This window comes from Peromyscus eremicus, chromosome 8a (assembly GCF_949786415.1).
Source record: "Peromyscus eremicus chromosome 8a, PerEre_H2_v1, whole genome shotgun sequence".
Lineage (NCBI taxonomy): Eukaryota > Metazoa > Chordata > Mammalia > Rodentia > Cricetidae > Peromyscus > Peromyscus eremicus.
The window spans coordinates 80,044,073-80,068,882 of NC_081423.1; the positions used below are offsets into that span (position 1 = coordinate 80,044,073).

The following is a 24,810-nucleotide window of genomic DNA, read 5'->3' on the forward strand; positions in this document are numbered from 1 at the left end:
TCCTGGGACCATCCTATATAAACTGTCTTGAAATTGTTCTAGATTCTTCCATCTCCTTCCCCTTCACCTAGTAGGTTACCAAGTACCAAAGCCTCTGACATTTGTTGCTGGTCCCACATCCCTAACCTCCTTTCTTACTGTTCTTGGTTCCTGTCCTCACTGTATGCCTGAGAGAACAAAACACACCACTACTTCAAGTTTCTGCCAGACCGGACCAAAACCTAAGTGCCTGAGCCTTACTTACATCCTCCTGTTCCCTTCCTCATCCCTCCACACTTCCTGCCACACACCACCAGAGCCCTCCCTGCCTTTGTCTATGGGGAACCTTCTCCCCAGCTAGCCTCTCTCTCCCTTCCCCTCATCCAGGTCTGCTCAGTCACGAAACCCCACAGAGCCAGAGGCAGCTCCATTAGGCAGCCCTCCTGTTTCTCCAGCCTTCCATGGCTGCTCTGGGTTCTCGCCATAGACTCACGGGTGAGGAAGATCAGGCCACTGAAGGGAAGGAGCAGGACCTGGTCTTTAGATCCCCAGGACCACCTGCCACACCCTTGCAGGTCCCACGCTTCATGGGGTAGAACTCTGAGTCAACAGCCATGACTGGACTGATGGAGGGGTTCAGAAGGATGAGTTTGAAGGGGATCCCCCATGAGGATCGTAATCCAGTGAGGGTGCACTTGTCCCAGACTCCATAGAAGAGCCTACACGGAAGAAAGTGGATCCTGAGCCAGATAGTGGGATGTGCAGAGAGTCATACAGAGACAGAGGAGCTGGGGAGCCGGGAGAGCCTAGACGGGAGAGCCTAGACGGGAGAGCCTAGACGGGAGGGGGGTGGGGGAAGAAGGCCGGAGGAGGAGATGGATAGCAGTGGCGGGCAGGGGCGCAGGTCAAGGTGCAGGAAGAGGTGGGAGGGGCCGCAGGGTGGGGGAGCGTGGACTTTCTGGGAAGTGGGAGGGGATGGAGGAGGTTCGTGCTGTGCATTGTGGAGGGAGGAATTGGCCTGCCGGTCAGCGTGAGCTCATTTCCTCTTACCGCCTCCTGTAGGGTCTGAGGGCATCTGGCTCTGGAAAAAGTGAGCCAGGGGCACCCCAGGGGCCACCACCCTCCTCCCTGCCCCCACAGCCTCAGCTCAAATCTGCTCTCCTTACAGAGACAACCCTTTGTTCTGGGAGGAAAGGACCCTTGTGCCAGGGGGCCAATATGCCTTGCTACACCGGAGCTCCAGGCAGAAGGGCAGGAACTGGGACTCTTGAAAGTGAGAAGGTCCAGGCATTGTGACAGATGACAGTTAGGTGGTAGGAGGGACGTTTTAGGAGGAGGGGGTAATTCTGGCTTCTGACCTTGATGAGGTGAAAGAAGTTAGAGGGGTCATTATAAGAGAATCTTTGTAAGTGCTGGGGACTTAAAGCACACGGTGTGAGTCTATCAGTGGCCTTCAGGCTCTCAGGAGGAAGGACGGCCTGACTGATGTCCGCCTTCCCACAGCCTGCGTTCCGGAGCCTGAACAAGTAGCAAGGGGTGGGCTTGGCAACGTGGGTCTGTTGTGGTGGTGGTGGTCAGCCAGCGTCCTTATGAGGTCTCTGGGTTCAGGGAGTGGTGTCTTTGGGGGACACTTATTCTTTCTGCTTTGCCTGCCTTCCCTGAAATCAATTACTATTTCGTGGGGGATATCTGCTCCCCCCCCCTCATAATCTGAAGAAAGGAATACAGAAGCCTTTAAAACTGCAAGAAGGAGCCAGGTGTGGTGGCTCATGATTATTATCCCAGTGCTCAGGGAACTGAGGCAGGGATAAGCTTCAGTGCCACTCTGCAGTACTGTGGCTCAAAAACATCAAGTCACACCAAAGAAAACCCAAAACGGGGCAAGCGGCAGGCATAGTGCCATACCCTTTTAATCCCAGCAGAGGCGGGTGGATTTCTGTGAGTTGGAGGTCAGCCTGGTTTACATAGTGAGTTCCAGGCCCGCCAAGTCTACATATTTTATAAAAGAAGAAGGAGAAAGACACCCCCCCCCCCAAACAAAAAATCCTGTAAGAAGGCTCAGGAAGAGGTCAGCATAGGCAGGAGGAAGAGGAAGAATGAGGGTTAGGTAGCAAAAAGAACTTTCCAGCTCAGTGGAGGACCGAGGTACTGGTTGGTTCTCACTGGATTGTGTGGGGGCCTGTGAGCTGGGGAAACAGGGTGGGGTTCTGTTGGAGGGCTGGGAAATGAGTGGCTGGCCCAGGCCAGGAGTGTCTCTTTAGGCCTAACTCCCAGTGGAGCAGGGTAGCTGGGGGGATGGGAGTGTCTCTTTGTAGGGCCCTTGCAGAGCAGATCTTCTTAGGACCAGAGGTCTGAGGCACTGCACTCACTGGGATGGGCACCAAAAATCTGGGACGTCTGTCAGAACTCCCTCCCAGCCCTGACTCTGTGACCATCGTGGTATCCTGTCTAAGAATCTTCCTGGGAGGGGGCTTTTCCAGATGGACGGGGTCATACCTCACACCACATCCGTTGTGCTTCAACTTCCATGAGTCCCTAGAGTCTCCGCCCTAAGCCTGTCGGAGGTGAGGTGGCTTCATCCTGTCTCCGCCACTCACAGGCTTTCTGGACCTCTGGGTCCGTTCCCGACCCTCTCTAGCGTCCTTTCCTGGTGCTATCACTGGGTTCGGTGCCCTCATCCTCTTTCTATGCTCACCATTCAACATCTATCTGAGCAGGCCCCCTGCAGGCCCTCTCTCCGGAGGCTTCCCTGAGACCTCGTCGCTGGGCCAGGTTCGTTTCTGGCCCTTGGCTTCACGGTCGGCGTAGATCCCTGTCTTGGTTCTCTTTACTTTTCCGAACGGCATGTGGAAAGGCCCTTGGCTGTGCCGTGTCTGGAGCGTGGCTTGTGGGGCGGGGTGGGAGTAGGTAGGAGGAGCTACGTAGACCACGCCCCTTCGGGCCCCGCCCCTCTGTTCCCGGCCCTCCGCCCCCTGGGCCCCGGCCCGTGCCCCCAACAGTGCCCTGGCCGCAGAGCCTCCACTGCGGCCCGATGAATGGAGTCGCCTTCTGCCTGGTCGGGATCCCGCCGCGTCCGGAGCCCCGGCCCCCCCAGGTGAGGGCTCATGGTTCGGGCCAGGCTGGGGCGGGACCAGGGGCAATGTCCGGGCTGGGGTCACTGCGCCCCCGTCGGTGGGCACCGCTGCGGGAACTTGGTGTCCCGTTGGGGAGTGGCAGGAGGGACAGCTGCGCTGGGCAGAGGCTGGCTGGGACCGCCGTGCGAGGGGCCCCCGACGGGCCCGGGGCTACCGGGCCAGGGCCACCCAGTCGGTGGTGGTGCCAGGCCCTGGGCGGCCGGGCAGCAGGGGTGGGAGGCCCGCGCCTTTTGTCCGGGATTTTCAGGCGGGGCGCCCGCCGCCGTTTCCTCTGCCCGAGTTTTCGTTTTCCGTTGGCGAGGCCCCCGCACAGCTGGAGCCACAGGGAGTGGGGGAGGGGTCCTGGGGCGGGACGTCCTCGGCTCGCCCCCTCCGGGTGGGACTGCGCTGTGGGCTGCGGGGCTCGGGACTGGGACCCCAGCCCTGCCCGGCCCTCCCCTCTGCCCGCTCCGGCTGTGGGTGGGTCCGGGAGCGGGGTGCCAGGGGCATTACTCAGCGCTGGGCTGCTCTGCTTGGGTTCTTTCATCTACCAGCTGCTGAGGCTGGGGAGGGGCCCTCACCTTCCCAACAGGGTCAGTCCCCTGCCTTGGAGTCTGGCTGCCGGTCCCGCTCGATCACCCCCCAGCTCACAGTGGCAGTACAAGCTGAAGGGCTGAACACTGTCTGGCCAGTAGTTTTTCCTGAATTTGGAAAAGCCATTCCCTGGGATCCAGTTTGAGGGTCAAGGACAGAACTGAGCTGCTTCTTCTTTTGACACTCCAACGGGCTCCTGTCCTCGGGGTGTTGGTCCCGCGGGCATGTACTTCACAAACTCTTTAGGAGACTCTGGTGTCTGAACTGCATATATTAAAGTTCTCCCTCGGTCGGCTTCTCTACCCCTCCCTACAGCCAAAGTGTGTTTCCTAATTATAAACTTGAAATTCAGGATGGACAGGGGGCGGGAGGGGAGGTCATTAGGCTGGAGTCCTTCGGATGGATTCTTCCCCCCACAAATAGCGCGTACTTCATCCTTGACCCCTTACTGTCTCCACCCCTACCCCCCTGTGGGCTACTGGTGGGTGGCCTTTGATTCCATGTGGTTCTCCCCTCTGCCAGGGCAACAGCCCCATTTTCCAAAGTGGCCAACGCTGACGGCAGGAGATTTGAATCTCTATTGCAGAACCAATCATTTGGCCTGCAAACTTGGCCCAAAGGCCCCCAGCCCTGGTGGCTTTTTCCCATTGCCCACGTGTGGTTCGATCCACCCCCAGATGGCTGGGAACTCCAAGGCTCTGTGTCCTAGGCCCTACCTTCTCCTTTCACATGGTAACAGTGGATCCCCTCCATGCAATGCTCGATTCCAGGGTCTCAAAGCCCTCGTGAGTGTGTAGGAAAAGTGTTATGTTATTGGTATGTTTTTCCAGACAGGGTTTCCCTCTGTAGCCCTGACTGGCCTGAAACTCAGAGATTCAGCCACCTGCCCCCCCCCCCCCCCCCCCCCCCCCGCCTCCGTGGTTAGAGGTGTGAGGCATCATGCCTGGCAATGTTAGTGCCTATTTTACAGATAGGGTCTGACCTAAAGGTTTGGTGGTATTGTTGGGTTGGAACCTGAGTTCTGGTGGGTATAAATAAAGTCTGGGGATGGATAGGTTATTAGGAAGAAAGCTTGTATACTGCTGGGGTGGGGCAGGTTGTATGGTTCCCAGCTGGAGATGAAGGAGCTGGACCTGGGGAACAACCCTTTTGTGTGGGTAGTGTGGATGAGGCTTTCTGTGTCTTCTCTCCGGGCAACCCTGAACTCATGACGAAAGGATGCAGTGATGTTGGCATGGTTGGGGGTGGGAGTGAGGGAGGGTGTGGTATTACAAAGCAGGGCAGTGTGGGAGTGGGCAGTGGGTTGCTTCATGCCTCATTGCAAGGATACTTTGAAACTTCCCTTCTTGTGTAAAGTTAAAAGGCAGACTACAGCGAGGTATGGTGCATGCCTTTAATCCCAGCAGAGGCAGAGGCAGGCAGTTCAAAACCAGCCTGGTCTATGTAGGGAGTTCCAGGATAGCCAGGGCTACATAGAGAGACCCTGTCTATAATAATAATGATAGGCGGTGGTGGCGCACATCTTTAATCCCAGCACTCAGGAGGCAGAAGCAGGTGGATCTCTGTGAGTTCGAGACTACAGAGTAGATGACTGGACTAAGTGTTGGGGTGAGAGACTGGGGCTAGCTATTCAGAAGAACTTCCAGGGACAGGTTTGTGAGCTATAGCACCCTAGGGCAGCCTGGAGATGGTACAGGGATCTGTCCTCCAGTAGGTGGATTCCTGTGATGCTGGATTCCAATGCAGATGTCTAGAGAGACCCAGAGAACATGCAAATATATTCACATGAGCATATATGTTAATGCTAGTTTTGTTTTGTTGATTTGTTTTGTTTTGTTGAGCCAGAGTCTCTTGCTGGGTAGCCCAGGCTAACTGTTTGTCTCAGCCTCCTCAATGATAGCTGTGTTTGGGGTCAGGATTCGTAATTGTCACAAGTGTCACCTCAAGGTTGGTATTGTTTGTCATTGTCCCATCTTACAGTTGAGGGTACCGAGGCACAGTGAGCTAATAGTGTGGCCAAAGCTGCGTTGTTCATAAAGAACAGAGTCAGGGGCTGGAGAGATGGTTCAGAGGTTAAGAAAACTGGCTGTTCTTCCAGAGGTCCTGAGTTCAATTCCCAGCAACCATATGGTGGCTCACAACCATCTATAGTGAGATCTGATGCCCTCTTCTAGTGTGTAGGCAGAACACTGTATACATAATAAATAAATAAATCGTAAATCGAGAGAGAGAGAGAGAGAGAGAGAGAAAGAGAGAGAACAGTCAGGGAGGAAGGCACCCCCCAGGTTCTAGAGTCATGGCTGGCCCTCACTGCCCAGCCCCCACTTCTGTGCCCCTTTGGTAGAGCCTACATCGAATCCTCCTCCTGCCGCATTGGAGTTTGCTTGCTTGTCTTGGTTGGTCATCAGGATGGCACAGCCTCAGGTGTCCCTCAGTGTTTGTGGGTGGGGCATCCATTCCTCAGTCTTCAGCCTCCCTCTCCACCTCCCCAGGCTAGCCCCAAGCGCTCCAGGCCTGTGGCAGGCAGTCCATTGGCATTCTCCTGGTGGCGCATCAGCCCTGCTCTGCTGGCTGCAGGGGTTCAAAGGTGAGGTATTGGCTTGGTCAGGGATTTAGACAAAGCCTGGTCTTAATTATCCTGGTCTGCCACCCGGACTCTGTCATGAATAGGGCCTGTGGGAGCTGGCACTGCCTCTCCCTATGCTCACCCCCCCGCCCCCCCGCCTTCAAACAACCCGCCTTCAGATCTAGGCCCCTGTTTCTCATGAAATTGTGCCAGTGCGTCAGCAGGGCAGTGCCAGGCAGTACCGGGAGAGTGTCTTCTCCACCATCTCAGGGAGACATCAGGCCCAGATGGCCTTGGCTTTGGACATGGGTAGAGTTAGAGCCCTTGGGAGGGGGGTGTTATTTATTACCTGTCAGAGTGATCAAAACCAAAGGGCCCATCTTCTTTAACTTCTCATGCTAAAGGGGAAAAGGATGCCAGACTGTGTCATGCCCCTCAGACTGTGAGTAGCCAATGAGTACTTAGGTCCTCTGAGCCCCAGGCTCCCAGAGGGGCTGTCCGTGGCACTGTGTCCCCCCCAGCCCTCACCAGTGCTAGCCTCTGGGACTGAGTCCTGGGGGTGTGGCAGGGATGAGTGGACAATGTGTCTTGTTCATCTGTGTCCCCAGTGCCCGGCACAGGGCCTGGCACAGGGCAGCCCTCCATAAATGTTTGCAGAGTGCAAGCCAGAAGCCTCCCCCACTGGTCTCCCAGTGTGACCTGGGCCTAGCTCTTTCCCTGGCATTGGGATGGGAGACTTGTCAGTCTCCCTGTCAGACTAGAGTTACTCAAAGGCAAGAAAACAATCTAGAATCTCTCCATGGGGCTTAATGCTGGGCAGGTGTGTTATTGCTATCCCAGCTGATACAAAGAGATTCCATGACTTCCTACGGTCGGTCACAGGAGTGGGTGACAGGGCTAAGGAACTGACCATGCTCTTAACCTCATTCCAATGGCCTAAAGGTGTCATGTTTGTTACCACACAGTCTGGCACCTAGCCAGAGCCCAGAGACTGTTTGTTGACTGGCTGACTAACTGGATTCATGAATGGTGAGACAATGTGTGACAGAACCCTGTAACCCAGCATTTGCACGTAGGTGGGTTAGGGTCCCAGGAAGACAGTCTGGGAGTATTGCTGTGTTGTCTGCACTTCAGCTAAACCTAGAGAGGAAGGGAAAAGTCTCTGGTGGCTTCTGTCACCACTTGCCCTCCAAGGCTACCAGGGGCCACTGCCACCAAAACTCCTGGATTCTCTAGCTTTTCCTTGGCTCTTCATTTCTCTGAGTTCTGAGGGGAAGGTGCTGAGAAACAGGCGAGGAAGGTCTGTGGCTTTCAAAGGCCTGTGTTCCATCCCAGCCCTGAGGTGTTTAGCTCAGGCAGTGGGAAGTTCTGTTCTTGTCAAGTTGGAGGTGGTCTGAGTGTGTCTAGGACAAGGCCTGTCTTAGACCTTAACTGGTTTGTTTGTTTGTTTGTTTTTTTCATTTTCAGTGCTCAATCAGGATTGATATCAGGGTACACTGCCTACATGCTCTATGTCCAGCCCATTACCATCAATTTTTATTCTCCTGCCTGTACCTCACCAATGCTGGGATTAAAGGCAGGTACCACCGCACCTGATTTAGAACTGAGATTTGAATCTGGAGTCTTGTGCATTTAAGATGAGTGCTCTCTCATCTACATGCCTAGGCCCCATTTTTACTTTAATCTAATTAATTTCTTTATTTTTGGTTTCTTGAGACAGAATTTCTCTGTGTACACAGCCCTGACTGTCCTAGAACTCTCTTTGTAGACCAGGCTGGCCTCAAACTCACAAAGTTCCACCTGTCTCCACCTCCCAAGTGCTGGGATTAAAGGCGTGCGCCACCACTGTCTGGTACTTTTATTTAAATTTATTTTTATTATTTTATGTGTAAGGGTTTTGCCCGCATCTATGTCTGTGTACCACATGTGGACCTAGTGCCTGTGGAGGTCAGAAAAGGGCATCGGATCTTCTGGAACTAGAATTATGGATGGTTGGGAGCCGCCATATGAGTGCTGGGAATCGAACCCAGGTCCTCTGGAAGAGCAGCTAGCACTCTTAACTACTAAACCATCTGTCTAGCCCCTTTACTTTTTATTTTAAGACAGGATCTTGCTAAGTTAGGGAGGCTGGCCTTGAACTCACTCTTAAAAGTCCATCCTTGTGTGTCAGCTCCAGGATTATAGTCCTCTATCATCCAGCCTGGCTGCTATCAACTGTTTATCTCTCAAGCAACAGGTGTTGGATTTCCAGCTCGCATCTGTCCTAAACCTCGGGCCCAGGGACATCTCCAGCTTCCTCTGACCCTCACATGCCTGGGCTATCGGGTCACCTTCCTTTCTGTTCTTCTTTTCCTGGTCTGAAGTAGCATTAGTCAGTCAGGCCCGCCAGGCTACAACTTCATCTGCTCCTAGGGACCTGCGTACTGGGAGATATTTGACGTTCTGTCTTCTGACCCAGCAGACCGGCCCTGGGAGACACTGGGGCCTGGGCCTGGTATGCCCCTGCAGGCCGTTGGGAGTCTGGAGCACCCTGTGGTTGAGTGTATGGGTTGGGCCTTATCCTTCCTAGTTCACATTCTAACTCTACCCCATCTTTACTGTGTGGCTTTGGACACTAGCCTCCATTTTCTCTTTCATGTGGACTTAAGGCTTGAGCGTGAAGCTTATGTGTGCTAAGCAAGCACTTTGTGACTGAGCTATACCCTATCTCTTGACCTCCATTTTCTTACCTCAGATATAATCTATCAGCCTATTGAAAGGCCTGAGTGAGGGGAATCAGGCCAGTCTCTATCGGTAGCAGCCATTGTTAGGCAAATAATGATCAATGGGTGGAAATGAGAACACAGGCTTACTTGGAATCCGTGAGCTGTAACCCCAGCACATCTGGCTCAGTAGAGCCCTTTAGTCGGATGTGCTAGCTCACAGCTGCAATCCAAGCCCTGCTGATGGGAGGCAGGAGGCTTGCCACCAGTTCAGAGTCAACACTGGTTACACTGTGAATTCCAGAACAGACTGAGATACAGGGTGAGACCTGTTTCAAAAGCAAATAAAACCAACCAACCAAGCAAATAAACACACACACACACACACACACACAAAAAAAAAAAAAACCCAAACACCAAACATACAGAGGAGCTGAGATATAGCTCAGACATTACAGTGCTTGCCTAGCATGCACAGGCCTTAGGTTTGAGCTCCAGCCTTTATCAGGCACAATGGTGCCAGCGTATAATCAAAGCACTCGGGAGGTGGAGGCAAGAGGATCAAGATCATCCTTGGCTACATAATGTGTTTGAGGCTATCCCAGGCTACAGAAGACACCATCATAAACAAACAAAACAAACATTTATGGCCAGAGTTATCTGAAGAGGAAGTGAGCTGCCATGGAAGTCGTGAGGTCTCCATCACTGGAGGTATTCAGGCCCTGGTGCGTAATGATGTGGACTAGTGATAATTCTGGCATTGAGTTAAAGGTCAGCCCAGAACCCCCCGGGGCCCTGCTTGGAGATCTATGCTCTGTTACAGTAGTAAAAGCTGTTTCCTGGGCTCATGCACACTGGGAGACTGGGGCCAGCTGCCTGGTCTGGAAGAAGTATTAAGGGCTGGCCACTATGGTTGCGGCTAAGTGACCCCTCAGAGGCCAGATGTCCCTGACAGGCTGCTGGGAAGTCACCTGGAAGGCCTGGTGTGAGTATGAAGTGGGCTGGAGAAGGTGGGAGGCCACTATAGAGCCAGGAAGACTGGATGACCAAGGAGCAGGGAGGTACCTGGGCCACTGGTCCTGGAGGCTACCTGATCATCCTGGGTTTGAGTACCAAGGGAGAGGGAGAGATCCCTGGTCCACCAGCACAGCCTCTCATGTAGCAGGGGCCCCAGCTGCTCCCTCGAGCAGTCTGGCCTGTAGGAATGGAACTGGGGAAAGAAAGCCTTATGCCCAGTGCATTTGGGGGCGTCTGGGGGTCGGGGGAAACAGTGGAGCCTTTGTCAACAGCTGCCAGGAATCTGGCGGAGGAGCTGGCCCTGGGTCTGGCTGGGTTCTCCACAGACTGGCTGTCTTTGAAGTGACCCTTTCAAAGCTCAGCCTCTGTATCCCTGGGAAGAGAGGGAGCTTGGACAGACCGGGCAAAGGGCTTGCTGGCCTCTGTGGCATGGCCATAGGGCAGGAGGCCTGTGGGCCCCAGGAATGTGGTGGGCTGGGGGACATGTAGGAGCTGTGTGGGAGGACAAGTACCGGGGGTCTCAGTGATAACAGAGGTGTCAGTTCGGGAAAGGGCAGAGTTCGTTCTACCGGCTGCTGGCCTTCTTTCAGTCAGCAGTAAACCAGCACTGTCTTCTCCCTTAATTCCTACACTGAGGTGAGAGCTGCTTGCGAGACTAGGGCAGGAGTGCAGGACCCAGAGCTTAGGGAGAGGTGGAGTGGGGATCTGGGCCATAGGGGCTTTTCCCGCTCCTTAGAGCCTCTAAAAGGCTGGAGACCCCTCACCTCTGAGCAGAGACCTCCACCTCTGAGTGAAGACCCCTGTGCTTCGCCAGAGTTCTTTATCAATGAGGAGACAGTGATAGTTCTGCACAGGGGAGGACAGGAGGGAGGAGGGAGGAACAGCCAGTTAGGGTACCCTTCCCTGTCTCCCCATCTTTCCTTTTTTTTTTTTTTTTTTTGGTTTTTTTGGTTTTTTGGTTTTTTGAGACAGGGTTTCTCTGCGTCTTTCCTGGAACTCTCTTGGTAGCCTAGGCTGGCCTCGAACTCACAGAGATCCGCCTGCCTCTGCCTCCCGAGCGCTGGGATTAAAGGCATACACCACCACCACCCGGCAAATTTTTTTTTTCTTTTTTCCGGAGCTGAGGACCGAACCCAGGGCCTTGCGCTTGCTAGGTCAAGCGCTCTACCACTGAGCTAACTCCCCAACCTGCCCCCCCTCATCTTTCCTTTAAGGAAACTGAGACCTAGAGAAAAGGCAGGCTGGGAAGACTAGAGGCAGAGAGGGAGACAGGACCGCAAGAGCTGATGGGAGAGACAGGTCTGGTGACACGAAGTGACACATGAGGCTGAGGCAGAAGGGTCACAAACTCAAGGCCTGCCTGGGCTACGTAGTTGAGACTCTGGAAATGAAAATGGCTAGCTCAGTGGGAGAGTGCTTGCCTAGTGTGCACAAAGCCCTGGGTTTGATCCTGGAAGCTGTATAAACTGGGTGTGGTAGTGAGTGCCTGCCTGTATCCCAGAACTCAGGAGGTAGATATAGGGAGACTGGAGTTCAGCACCATCCTCAGCTCCATCTCTGTGAGGTCTTGAACTCACAGAGATCTGCTTCCAAGTGCTGAATTAAAGGCTTGTGCCACTGTGCCTGGCTTGAATTAAAAAAAAAAAAAAAAAAAAAAAAAAAAAAAAAAAAAAAAAAAAGAATGGAAGAAAGAGAAAAGATCCAGGTAAAGAAGGAGCAGGGTTTCCAAGGTTTGCTGAGGAAAGGGCACCCTGAGCATTGGGGTTGAGCGGTGGGCAGGGGAAACGTGTCCAGCCAGGTAAGCTCCCTGCCCCACCCTGATGGTGTGCGGCCTCTCTTGGCATCCTGACTACGCAGCCATGGGAGGCACAGTGAGGTTCAACAGAGGATTGGAGTGTATGTCAGAGAGTCCACCAGGTCACACTGCCTCGTAAGCTGGAGGAGAGTAGACTTGCAAGCAGGCTGTGATGGTCACACACTGAAACTGCCCAGTGACGCCACAGTCCTCCGAAAGTGTCATCAGTGGCGTGAACTGCCCTCACTCGACTTGAGGAGTCTTCTGGGGGTGTGGCCTAAGTTCCTCTCCCAGAGGGGACGGGGCTCTGCGTTGCTCCCTGTATCTTGAGCCCGCATCTACACAGCTGAGCTCTCATTAGCTCTAATGAGACCTTGGCCCTGGGCTCCTGCGCCCTGCTGCACCTGGGGCGTTGTGGGGACAGCTGAGGGTGGGCAGGTGTACAAGAAGGGAGCGATGGGATAGGTCACCCAGGCTGGTGTGAGAGTTACTTCACTTCCTTCCCCTGGAGCCTTTGACTCCTGCACCTGGTCCCAGAGGCCCAGGTTCCTCAGTGCTAGGGACTAGCTCATCTGAGGGACCAGGCATGGCCTGGGGCTGCCAAGGACATTCTCAGGCATGGCTGGCACAGTGTTCCTGTTGTCCTCCCCCTGACTACAGCCTGGGGCGGCAGAGGAGGCTCGGTGCTTGGGAAAAAGTGGGCAGTGGCCAGATCTTCAAGCAAACCAGCTTTCATTTCGTGGGTGATCATTAGTTGTAAGAACCCTGGGCTCCACACAGCCCTGCCCTCAAGGGGTTCCTTGTCTGTGTTTCCTATTGCCCAAAAGCCAGACAAAAAGACTCCACTAAGATTTCACAAACATGGCTTGTGAGATTCCCATCTCCATTACCTGCCAGTCCAGAATGTTCTCACGGCCCCCTGCCCTAAAATACCAGTGTTGAAAAAACACCCAGGCAGACCAAAGGAACAGTGTGGAGCAGACACAGAAAGCGGACTAAAGGCAAGGCGGCTGACAGACACACATTATCGATTCAGAAAGGCCTGGTTCAGTTTGGGTCCTGAGTGACCTTACAAGGTGGTGTTTTTATTTATTTACTGTTTCAGTTGGCAGGGTCCGTGTAGCCTTGGCCGGGCTGGAGCTTGAGGGGATCCTCTTGCCTCTGCCTCTTGGGTTCTGGGGTTACAGGTTATTTGCCCTCTCAGGAGCTCACTTTTGAATCTATAAATATCCAGGCACCTTGTAGTGGCCCTTGAATATCCTTCTTTGGTGTCTTTATTGCTTTAAAAATTTGTTTTTAGGTTTATTTATTTATTTATTTATTTATTTGGTTTTTCGAGACAGGGTTTCTCTGTGTAGTTTTTGGTGCCTGTCCTGGATCTCGCTCTGTAGCCTAGGCTGGCCTCGAACTCACAGAGATCCACCTGCCTCTGCTCCCGAGTGCTGGGATTAAAGGCACACCCAGCGGTAGTGCACATCTGCATGGTGAGACCTTGTCTCAAAAAACAAAACAAAAACCGATGAAGGCAGTTGCTGGTAAGGTAGCCCTGGGACTCAGTTAGAGCCAGTTTGTGGTGTGACTGCTCACTTCACTGTCTGTTACCACGCCTGAGGTTGAGATGCAGGGCCTTACCACCAAGCTGCAGCTCCAGCTCCTAAGCTGAGTCATGTTTTCTTTCCTTCTCTTCCTCCCGAGTGTGTGTGTGTGTGCACATGTAGACATGTGTGTGTGCACATGTAGACGTGGGTGTGTACCCTCCCCTTCTGCCCTTCATCCTTCCTCTTTTCCTTCCTGTGTGTTACATATGTGTGACTTATATGCATGTGTGTGTGTGTGTCCTCCCCTTCTTCCTTCCTGTGTGTTACATATGTGTGACTTATATGCATGTGTGTGTGGTGTATGTGCACATGTAGATGTGGGTGAGTGTCTTCCTCTCCTTCCCTCTTCTTTCTTCCTGGATGTGTGATCTATACGCATGTGGGGGGAGGTGCTACTAAGGAGGCCAAAGGAGACTGTGTGTGCCCTGCTCCTTCACTTTCTGAATTGTTCCCTTGAGACAGGATCGCTTACTGAACTTGGAGCTAGACTGGCGGCCAGCAGGCCCCGGCCACGCTCCGTCAGTGCCCTGCACAGGCACCTGTGCCCCAGCATGATTTCTAGGGACTTGAACTCAGGTCCTTGTGCGTACAGAGCAGATGCTCTTGTTCAGCTGAGCCATCTCCCCAGCCAACAGGTGAAAAAATTATTCTAACTTTGTAAAAATGTAATGTCTGTGGATGTTCTACTTGCGTGTATGTCTGTGACCCATGTATGTGCCTGGTGCCTGAAGAGGCCAGAAGAGAGGTTGTGAGCCACCATGTGGCTGCTGGGAATCAAACCTGGGTTCTCTGGAAGAGCAGTCAATGCTCTTAACTTCTGTGCCGTCTCTCCAGCCCTGGAAATTAGTATTACTATTTATTTTTTTAGACAGAGTCTAGCATATTCCAGGTAGCCGAGGATGACCTTGAACTTCTGGTCTTCTGCCTCTACCTCCCAAGTGCTGGGGTTACTGGTACATTCAGCCATGCTGGTTTATGCAGTGCTGGGGTTACTGGAGCATACTGCCATGCCGATTTATGCAGTGCTGGGAACCCAACCCAAGGCTTTGTACACACTACACAGGAATTCCGGCAAATGAGCCCTATCTCCAGTCCTAAGTGAGAACTCTTTAGTAAAGTACCTTCTGCTGGGTGGATGTTCAAAGGCCACCACTGCACAATTGTTTATTTATTATAAAAACAGAACAAACTAAATCTTGTATGGCCTGACAAAAAGCACATGGGTGATCACCTCCCACAGCCCAGCCTAGGCCCACTACTCCAGAGCCATGACCTGGGATCAAGGGAGGCCTGGCAAGGTCAGGAAGGGCAGCCATCCCTGCAGGTGGCTCTGGTAAACACACATCCACTTACAGCCTGAGAGTCAGACATGGACGTGAGTCCCAGTTTGTTCCGCCTTCTAGCTGTCTGTGTTGGACAAGCCACTAACTACTGCCAGGACATTCCATGCTAACTGTTCCAGCACTGATAAACCTTGCCTTGGTGAAGCCTTCTCGAAGCGTCTTGGAGAAGCCTGTGTTTACTGATATAACCCTGGGATGGTTGGAGGTGGTGACACATGCCTTTAATCCCAGCACTGAGGCAAAGACAAGCCGCTCTGTGAGTTCGAGGCCAGCCTTGTCTGCAGGGCGTGTTCCAGAACAGCCAGGGCTACAGAGAGAAACCCTGTCTAGCAAAGCAAAGCAAACAAACAAGAAAACAAAAAAGAAAGAAAGAAAAAGAAAGATGAACCCTGAGGTCCCTGGCCCCATGCAGAACAAACCCTGTCTGCAACTGCAATGAGTGCATGGTCCACTCTAGCGTCGCCAGTGATGACACCTTCCCCTGGCTGTCCTGGACTCACTTATGTAGACCAGGCCGGCGTCAAACTCATGGAGATCCTCCTGCCCCTCCTTCCTGAGTGCCAGGATTAAAGGCCTGCGCCACCACACCCAGCCCCTCCCCTGCACCTTTGTGCTAGGCAATATAGCAGTGACCACAGGACAGGTACAACATTTAGATGTGTGTGTTTATAGATATGTTTATATACTTTTTGTGTTTATGTGTGTGTGCCGCAGAACATAAATGGAGGTCAGGCAGTTCTCAACTTCTACCTTGTGGGTTCTGGGGATTGAGCTCATATATATATGTTTTTATTTATTTAGGTGGTGGTGTGGTTTTTTTTTAATTATTATTTTTATTTATACATGCAGGCAGGTGTTTTGTCTGTCTGTATGTCTGTGTACCATGTGTGTGTCTGGTGCCTGAGGAGGTCAGACAGAAGAGGGAATTGGATCCCTTGAAACTGGAGTTCCAAATGGTTGTGAGCTGCCATGTGGGTGCTAGGAATTGAACCCAGGTCCTTTGGAAGAGCAGGCAGTACTCTTAATCACTGAGCTATCTCTCAAGCTGATTGTTTTTGTTTTTTCAAACAGAGTCTAAGTTGTCCAAGCTTGCCTGGAACTCGTTATGTGTCCCAGGCCTTGAGTTCTTGGTGATCCCTGTCCCCACACCCATCCCCAATTCTGGGGTACAGACGTCCCCAGCTTAGGCATTTTTTTAAACCCTATGTCCACATCTGCTTTGTTTATTGCATGTCTACCTCTTTGATCTTTATAAAATCGGACTGCTTTTAATTTCTGCAAATCCTTTGGGACTTGCTGAACTAAAATTCGCTGAGCAGCTCCTGGATGCCAGGCATTCGGCTGAGTCCCCTGCAGGATCCCTCACAGCTGTGGAGGTGGAGGCTTGGAGAGGGAAAGGCTGAGGCCAGGTTACACAGTGGAGACCGAGCCCCCAGGCTTCTTCTTACCTAGGGTGCCAACCCCTCCACCCAGAGCCCCTCTTGGTGATAACCTTTCCATTGTCCTAGATTAGTCTCTGAAATTTGAATTGTTTGGGGACAAAGAGGGGGTAGGGTAGGGCCGCTGATCGACTCTCCTGTCCTTAAGCTTAACGTGTGTACCTCTGGGGCAGGGGCTGGTTCGATGTCATTTCCTAAGTGCTCAGCTGTTTGTGAGCTCTGACTTGTGAACTCCAAGAAAGCGAGGCTGACCTGGAGCTAAGGTAGTGAGGGATGACGTCTCAAGGAAGCAGAGCCTTATTTGGGCAGTGATAGGAACGGGGAGGTCTCCGGCAGCCCCGTGGCACCATTGAGGCTCTGCTCTGAGGTGACTGGTGACTGATGATGATCCTAAGGGGCACACAGGCTTGGGAAACGCAGCCGCTCCAGCTTATGGGCGTTGCTTGGGTAGAGTGTCCATTTCTGCGCAAGCTTCCGATGGTCAGGGACCCACCAATCAGAGGTGCCTGTTGTTCTTAGTTTGGGCGGCCACGCCTCTCAGGTTCACTTCTCAGCCCCGTCGCAGAAGCAGGTTCCGCCCCTTGGGCGCTCACCTCATTTCTGGCCCGGTGCAGTTCGTTCCGTGGGGCGGGGCGGGAGGCTGCGACCCGCCTGGCAGCCTGGCTGCACTATTCATAGCTCCGGGGCGGGCGTACTTCGCATATTTATCGCTCCTCACGTCTGGCTGGACCATCCCTCTCTGCCCTGCTCTGTCCCCTCCTCCCCGCTGCCTTCCCACCTTATCCCTGCAGCCTTTCTAGTTCTCTGCTGGCTCAGCTGCCTCCTGGTAGCCTGTGCACATAGGGAAAGCAAGGCCCACACCAGTGCCCCTTTGTTCTGGGCCTGTAGGGAGAAACTGGCAGTGAAGAGGCATGAGATAAAGTGGCCAAGAGTCTAGGCTTGGCCTGTCAAAGAAGATGTCCCTGGCAGGATCTGACACACGGTGGGACCTGGCCAGGTCCACCCCTCAGCTGCCAGGTTGATATCTGAGGATGGGGAGGCCAGTCAGGGGTCATAGGAAGGAGACAGGGGCCTGTGGAAGAGATGGGTGAATGCTGTGTCTAGCATGTCTGAGACCAGGTCAGGAGCACTGGTGGCTGGAACACCGAATGTGAGGACAAAGCATGCCTACAGAGGATGGAAGCGGATTTCCTGTCTGTGTGTGCCCTGCCACCCCCCCCCCCACCTTTGTACTCCAGTGCTCCCACTTTTGGATGTGGTTCCCAACAAAAAAGGACAAAAAGTTGAAGCATGGGCATGGTTGCACAAGCCTATGCTCCCCCCAGTACTTGAGGGCTAGAGACATGAGGATCAGAAGTTCAAAGTCGGGCTGGAGAGATGGCTCAGAGGTTAAGAGCACTGGCTGTTCTTCCACAGGTCCTGAGTTCAATTCCCAGCAACCACATGGTGGCTCACAACCATCTGTAATGAGATATGGTGCCCTCTTCTGGCCTGCAGGCTGAACACTCACTGTATACATGATAAATAAATAAAATCTTAAAAAAAAAAAAAAAAAGAAGTTCAAAGTCATCCTTGGCTAACCTGGGCTACATGGAACCCTATCTCAAAACAAACAACATAAAGAGTTGAAGCAGTTTCTGTTCCAGGTGGGCCCCCAGGGAAGAGGGGTAGTCACCCTAGTGATGAGAGTGGGTTTTGTTTGTTTGTTTTTTTGGTTTTTTCGAGATAGGGTTTCTCTGCATAGCCCTGGCTATACTGGGACTCCTTCTGTAGACCAGGCTGGTCTCAAACTCACAGAGATCTGCCTGCCCCTGTCTCCCAAGTGCTGGGATTAAAGGTGTGCGCCACCACCGCCAGGCAAGGAGAGCATTCTTTACCCCCCTCCCCCCAATTCAGAAACATTGTGCTGCTGCCCACCTGGACCACATGCTGTCACTTCAAAGCAGACACAGTCCTGAGGACTCCCAGCTAAAGGGGGATACAGGTGAAAATAGCCTCATAAACATATATGTCCTGAGAGGGTACCCAGAGACCAGGCATTGAGCACAAGGCAGTATGTGTGTGCAGTGACTTTTTTAAAAAAAGTTTTATTTTGTGTGGAGTGGAAGGACACATGTGGAGGTCAGAGCATAACTTGTGGGTCACTTCTCTCCTTCCATCATGTGGGGCCCAGGGATTAAACTCAGGTCTCAGCCTTGGTTGCAAGTGCCTTTACCAGCCGAGACACCTGGAGCTGGTGTGCTGCCAGACATTAATTCTGGGAGCTCCAAGGTGGCTAGACGTGAATCTGAGTGAGGGCTGGGGAAGCAGGAAGGGAGAGGAAGGTGACAGAGCATTCCAAAAGCAGCGTGTTGCAGCGGCCGGAGGCTGGGAGGGTGCAGAGCGCTCTCAGGAACTGGAAGGAGGCCAGAGGCCAGGGTGATTGTAGCACATGGAAGGGGGTGTGGTGTGTGTGGAGGCTGGAGGTGTGTCCTCCGGGGCCTGCTGGCCAAAATATTATCGCCTAGACTGACCTCCCAGAGGGAAACCAAGTAGCCCAGAGTGGGTGTGAGTGGGAAGTGGGCTGGCTCACTGGCCTTTGGGGGCAGGGTCCACCCTAATGGTGGGCAGGAGGCCAGGTGGATGACACCTCCCACCTATCCGTTCCTAGAATGCCTTCCCAGTAACTTTGCTGAGCAAAGAAAACCTGTGTGAACTTGACTGACAACATTGATGTTACCTAGAGAAGGACCAAAGTGAATGCCGGTGCTAAACGTGTCCCCTCCTGAATGCTGGGGTGGATGTAGGCCTGTCTCCCAGCCTTCTGTCCCCTCAGTGTCCCATGGGTGAGTGTAGAAGTCCCTATCCATCTGTGGCCTGGGTCAGGGAGCAAGGTGGTGATATCAGGGTGGCACCGCTCAGGTTCACAAGGTGCTGTGTGTGCAGAGGACCTGGATCTGCTTCTGTTGTGCCTGTACTTACATGTCTAGGGCAGAGCTGGGCTGACTGAGGGCGAGGGTCTGGACATAAGAGATGCCCTCTGTCCCTTTCTGACCAAGGGTCCCAACCTAGAAGCTCTCCCAACCCCGGCATAGTCAGGAGCACAGTGGAAGGCATTTGACATTATAAACATTATAAACATTAGGCAGGGCCAGCGTACAGGGGAATGCAGAGGTAGCCTGGACAGGTTGGGCAGGGCTAAGGTGAGGGGGTGAGTGGTTTCAGAGGTGAGGCTAACAGCCTCTTCCTGCAGAGAACCCCACATGCCCTGGGGGAGATGTTAGGAATCTGCTGAAACCTGCCTTCTGAGGGAATGTGATCTCAGCTGGACTGGAACTGAGCTGTCCCTCTGCCCTCAAAGAAACCAGTGAGAGCACCTGTTGTCTCTGCCCAGGTGGTTGGACAACAGGAAGAACTGGAGCTGGGGGGGGGGGCACAGGAGGGTGACTCACACCGAGTTTCTAGTCTGTCTCAAATGAGCTGTCCAGTGATGGAATGGGTGTGATGATTTTGTAGAGGAGGTACTTCAGGGAGCTCCTGCCTTCAGGAGTGACTGGAGTCTCACAGTCTCTTCGGGAGAGGGGATTAGGCCTCCTTGGTACTCCTGGACCAAAGGAAGGCTTCAAGGTTTTACAGGATTTGTCCCACAGGAGACCTTCTCCTGTAAGGGATTTTTTTTTTTTCGGGGGGAGGAAGGTTATACCTCAGCGGCTGAGAGTCCTAGAGAATGCAGGGTGGGTGACAGGCCACTGGAATGACACCCTGTCCCTTTCATTTCCAAGAGACGTGACCTGATGTGGCATGCATGAGCCGGCAGGGGGCTCTGCTGGCTGTGGCACTGACAAGCTGCGTCCTGCAGTGTGTAGTCAGGATCTCCTCCCCGGAGCTGCAAAGACAGGGCTGGGATGATGTGGGCACACCCGTGTGTGTGTGTGTGTGTGTGTGTGTGTGTGTGTGTGTGTGTGTGTTACAGGTGGTTGTAGGCTCACTGGGGCATAGCACAGACTGTGTGTGCTCTGGAAGGTTAGATCCCACACCAAGCCAAAAAGTTCTTCAATAGTCCCATCACCTCAGCACAGGGCAGGGCTGGGAACAGTGTCAAGGGCCATTGGTTCAGTTTCCAAGGCAAAGGATAGTACCAATAGCAGGGACCTTCTGTGTGTGTCAGGGTCCCTGGCAGCCCAGAAGCTTCCCCTGTGTGGCTCTCTCTAGGACCCCAAAGAGCATAGTAGCAGTCCTGAGAAGATGCATACTGGAGCCCCAGGTCTTTCAAGGCCACCTTGGCTAGGGCCTTCTAGGCCAGGTGTATGTAGCATCCTAGGCCACCTGCTCCTAGATATAAGGGTGGTAATTCATACCAGCTGCTATTAACATTTTTCCCCAGTCAGACTATGGTGGCGCACACCTTTAATCCCAGCACCAAGGAGGCAGAGGCAGGAGGATCTTTGTGAGTTCAAGGCCAATCTGGTCTGCAGAATGGGTTCCAGGACAGCCAGGGCTACACAGAGAAACCCTGTCTGGAAAACAACAACAACAACAACAACAAAAAACCCCAAATCAATCCATTTTTCCTCTGTGTTTGAATTCTGACTTTTCCAATTCTTTCAATTTTGACAAATTTATATAAAATTTATGAGCCAGATGCTAATCCCAGCACTTAGGAGCCAAAGGCAGGAGGAGCCCCACAAGTTCTGTGCTAGCCTTGGTTTCATAGTGAGTTCCAGGCCAACCAGGCCTACCAAAATTAACATCTAAAGCATTTTAAGAGATTTTTAAACGATTGTGTCTATGTGTCTGTGTGGGGTGTACACATGTACATTCGAGTACAAGTGCCCGTGGAGACCAGAGGTCACAGTTCTAACTGGAGTTGGAGTTACAGGCAGTTGTGAGCCACCTGACGAGTCCTGGGAACCCAACCTGGGCCCTCTGGAAGGGCAGTGAACACTCCTAACTGCTGAGCTATCTACAGCCCCTCACAAAACCATTTTTGAGTGTATAGCTCTGTGACACTAGTGTGTTTTGCATTGTCCCTGCCACCACTGGCCCGTCACCACCATCCATCTCAAACTGTAGCTCTGTAATTATTAAAGCAGTAAGTTTCTAGTCCCCGCTAGTCCCCGGCAGCCACCATTCTGCTTCCTGTCTCTATGAATCTAAGCATGACATACAATGTACTTCCTAAGAATCTCTTCTTTCGCCGTCGGTGGTGGCACATGCCTTTAATCCCAGCACTCGGGAGGCAGAGCCAGGCGGATCTCTGAGTTCAAGGCCAGCCTGGTCTACAAAGTGAGATCCAGGACAGGCTCCAAAACTACACAGAGAAACCTTGTCTCAAACAAACAAACAAACAAACAAACAAACAAAAGAATCTCTTTTTTTGTGTCTGGCTTAGTTCACTCAGCATGTCTTCAAGGCATATCCCTGTTGAATCCTGCATCAAAACTCCATTTCTTTTTAAGACTGAGTAATATTCCACTGTGTTGATATACTGTATCTTTTTTTTTTTTTTTTTTCTGGAGACAGTGTTTCTCTCTGTATCCCTCCCTGGCTGTCCTGGAACTCGCTCTGTAGACCAGGCTGGGCTCGAACTCAGAGATCTGCCTGCCTCTGCCTCCCGAGTGCTGGAATTAAAGATGTGCACCACCACTGCCCGGCTTGATAAACTGTATCTGATCACACTCATGTATTATATTGTTCACTCACTTATCTGTAGACGATGCTTGGATCACTTTCACCTCTTGGCTATTATGAAGAATACTGATGTGTCTTTTTTTATTTTATTGAGACGAAGTCTTGCTCTGCAGCCTTGATTGGCCTGGAACTCACAATGTACACCAGGCTGGTTTTGAACTTAGAGATCCGCCTGCCTTTGCACCTCAGGTACTGTGATTAAAGTGCTGTATGCTACCATGCCTGGCCAAGAATACTGTTGTGAGCATGTGACTACAGATAGTGTTTGCTGTGCTTTTGAGTTTGTGCTCAGAAGTAGAATTCCTGGATCATATGGTAATTCTAGATTGAAGTTGTGATGGAAGCTCCATACTGTTCCCCACATCAGCTGCATTATATATATAATATATCACATGTAAGATATATATATATATATATATATATATATATATATAACATATAACATATATATTCCCTCTATTTCAATTTCCCCACATCCTTTCTTTCTTTTTTCTTTTCTTTTCTTTTTGTTTTTTGAGACAGGGTTTCTCTGTGTAGCTTTGTGCCTTTCCTGGATCTCGCTCTGTAGACCAGGCTGGCCTCAAACTCACAAAGATCCGCCTGCCACCACCACCGGGCTCTTTTTTGTTTTGTTTTGTTTTGTTTTGTTTTTTTTGTTTGTTTTTTGAGACAGGGTTTCTCTGTGTAGTTTTGCACCTTTTCTGGAACTCACTCTGTAGACCAGGCTGGCCTCAAACTCAAAGAGATCCACCTGCCTCTGCCTCCCGAGTGCTGGGATTAAAGGCGTGCGCCACCAACGCCCGACCTCTTTTTTTTTTTTTTTAAAAACAATTTATTTATCTTTATTTTATGTGCATTGGTGTTTTACCCGCATGTATGTCTGTGTGAGGGTGTCAGATCTTAGAGTTGCAGACAGTTGTGAGTTGCTATGTGGGTGCTGGGATTAAACCTAGGTCCTCTGGTAGAGCAGTCGGTGCTCTTAACCACTGAGCCATCACTCCAGCCCCCCACATCCTTTTTTAACATCCAAATAATCCTCTTCCCTGCCCCATGCTCACAGAATCTCAAGTACCAGAAGTTGTCCTCAAACTCAGCATGTAACTGAGGATAAACTTGAACTTCTGATCTCCCTGGTTTTTTTGTTTTGTTTTTTTTGAGACAGGGTTTCTCTGTGTAGCTTTGCACCTTTCCTGAAACTCACTCTGTAGACCAGGCTGGCCTCGAACTCACAGAGATCAGCCTGCCTCTGCCTCCCAAGTGCTGGGATTAAAGGCGTCCGCCGCCGCCGCCGCCGCCGCCGCCGCCGCCGCCGCCGCCACTGCCACCACCCCGTGATCTCCCTGTTTTTAACTCTTGAATGCTGGCATAACATTCCTGTCATAAAATGTGTGTGTGTATCTAGGCGCACATGTGTGTGCATTTGTGTAGAGTCTGGGTGACAACTTCTGGTTACCATTTCTTGGTCACTGTACACCTAATCATTTTTTAAAATTGTTTTATTTTAAAAGGTTTATTTATTTGCTGGGTATGATGATGCACCCCTTTAGTCCCAGCATTTGGGAAGCAGAGACAGGTGGATCTCTGAGTTTGAGGCCAGCCTGTCTATGTCTACATAGTGAGTTCCAGAATAGCTTATTTCATGTGTATTGGTATGTGCAACACATGTATGCCTGGTGACCGTGGATGTCAGAAGAGGATGTCAGATCCTGAATTGGAACTGATGAGCCACCTTGTGGCTAGTGGGGACTGAACTGAAGTCAGTTGCAAGAACAGCAAGTGCTTTTAGCCCCTGAGCCATGCATCTCTCTAGAGACAGGATCTCTCATTTTCCTGGAGTTCAACAAGTAGGCTAGGGCCGTCTGGCCAGCAAACCCCGGGGATCCATTTGTCTCTACCTACCCCAGCACTGGGAATTTGAGCACACACTGCTACATCGGGACTTTTTTTGAAGTTCTTTAGGCTTGAACTTGGGTCCTCATTCTTGAAGGCCAGCACTTTACTGACTGAGCTCTCATGCCAGCCTAGTATTTTCTGAAAGTCTACCCTGGACAGAGGCTCTCTAGGGCAAATCCATTTCTGAAAAACAATGACTCTCATTCTTAAGGAGGCTGCAGAGGTACCCCGAGGACAGAGAGATGCTGGCCTGGTCTTCCAGAGACCCCAACATTGCCGCGAGGCAACAAGCCCTCACTCTCCGGGAGCTGCCAGTTTGATTCAGGGAGGCGTAGCCGGAGAGGACACCCAGAAGACCTAAGACAGCCAAGGGGCATCTGGGTGGAGGGGACTGTGTGGGCCCTGTCCCACACTGCCTGTGGTTGCCTTGGCAATGGCCCGGGTGTTTACTTTGTGGTTGACTCCAGGCTCACCCTCTTTTATAAGTGCTCATTTCCCACCATGAGCAAAGACACTGTCTTTGGGCCCCTCTCCCTTGGCGTCACCGAGGCTGGAAACGGCTCTCCCGCTGGCTGGTAGTCCTGCCAGCCTGGCACCTTTTCCGCGCTCCTCATCTGCTGGGAGCAGCCTCCACTTGGGGACTCATGGTGCCCATTCCCAAAGGGCCCAGAAGCCAGGTCTGTGGGCCTCTCTTCCCCTCTGAGGGAAGGCAGTGTTTCTCAGCCCATAAAAGCATCAGATCAGCTTGGGGTGGTGGAGGTGGTGGGCAGTGGTGGCACATGTCTTTAATCTCAGCACTTGGGAGGCACAGACAGGTGGATCTCTGTGAGTCTGAGGCTAGCCTGGTCTACAGAGTGAGTTCCAGGACAGTCAGGGCTACACAGAGAAACCCTGTCTCAAACAAACCAAAAGGCTGGGTCGGCTGTGGGAGGGGCCATGGTGCCACCGTGTGCGGTTGAGTGTCAAGCTCTGAAAGTGTGTGCTGTATCACGATGTTTTGTACAAACTTAGCTGAGTATCTACAGGTCTGGTTATCAAAAAACTTAAATTTTCAAACTCCTACTGTGTGCTCTGGATCCCCTACTGAGACTTTTTTTTAAA

The 24,810-nt window shown here is 52.1% G+C and overlaps 1 protein-coding gene across 1 annotated transcript in view; it reads left to right on the forward strand.

Moving 5' to 3' along the window:
* The first annotated feature begins 2,944 nt into the window (after positions 1 to 2,944).
* Positions 2,945 to 24,810, forward strand: part of LOC131917080 (rho GTPase-activating protein 23-like) — a 33,383-nt gene continuing 11,517 nt past the window's right edge. The window contains exon 1 of the mRNA XM_059270718.1: positions 2,945 to 3,073. Coding sequence (XP_059126701.1) covers positions 3,011 to 3,073 — 63 coding nt within the window. The 5' untranslated portion in view covers positions 2,945 to 3,010. The remainder of the gene's footprint in view (positions 3,074 to 24,810) is intronic.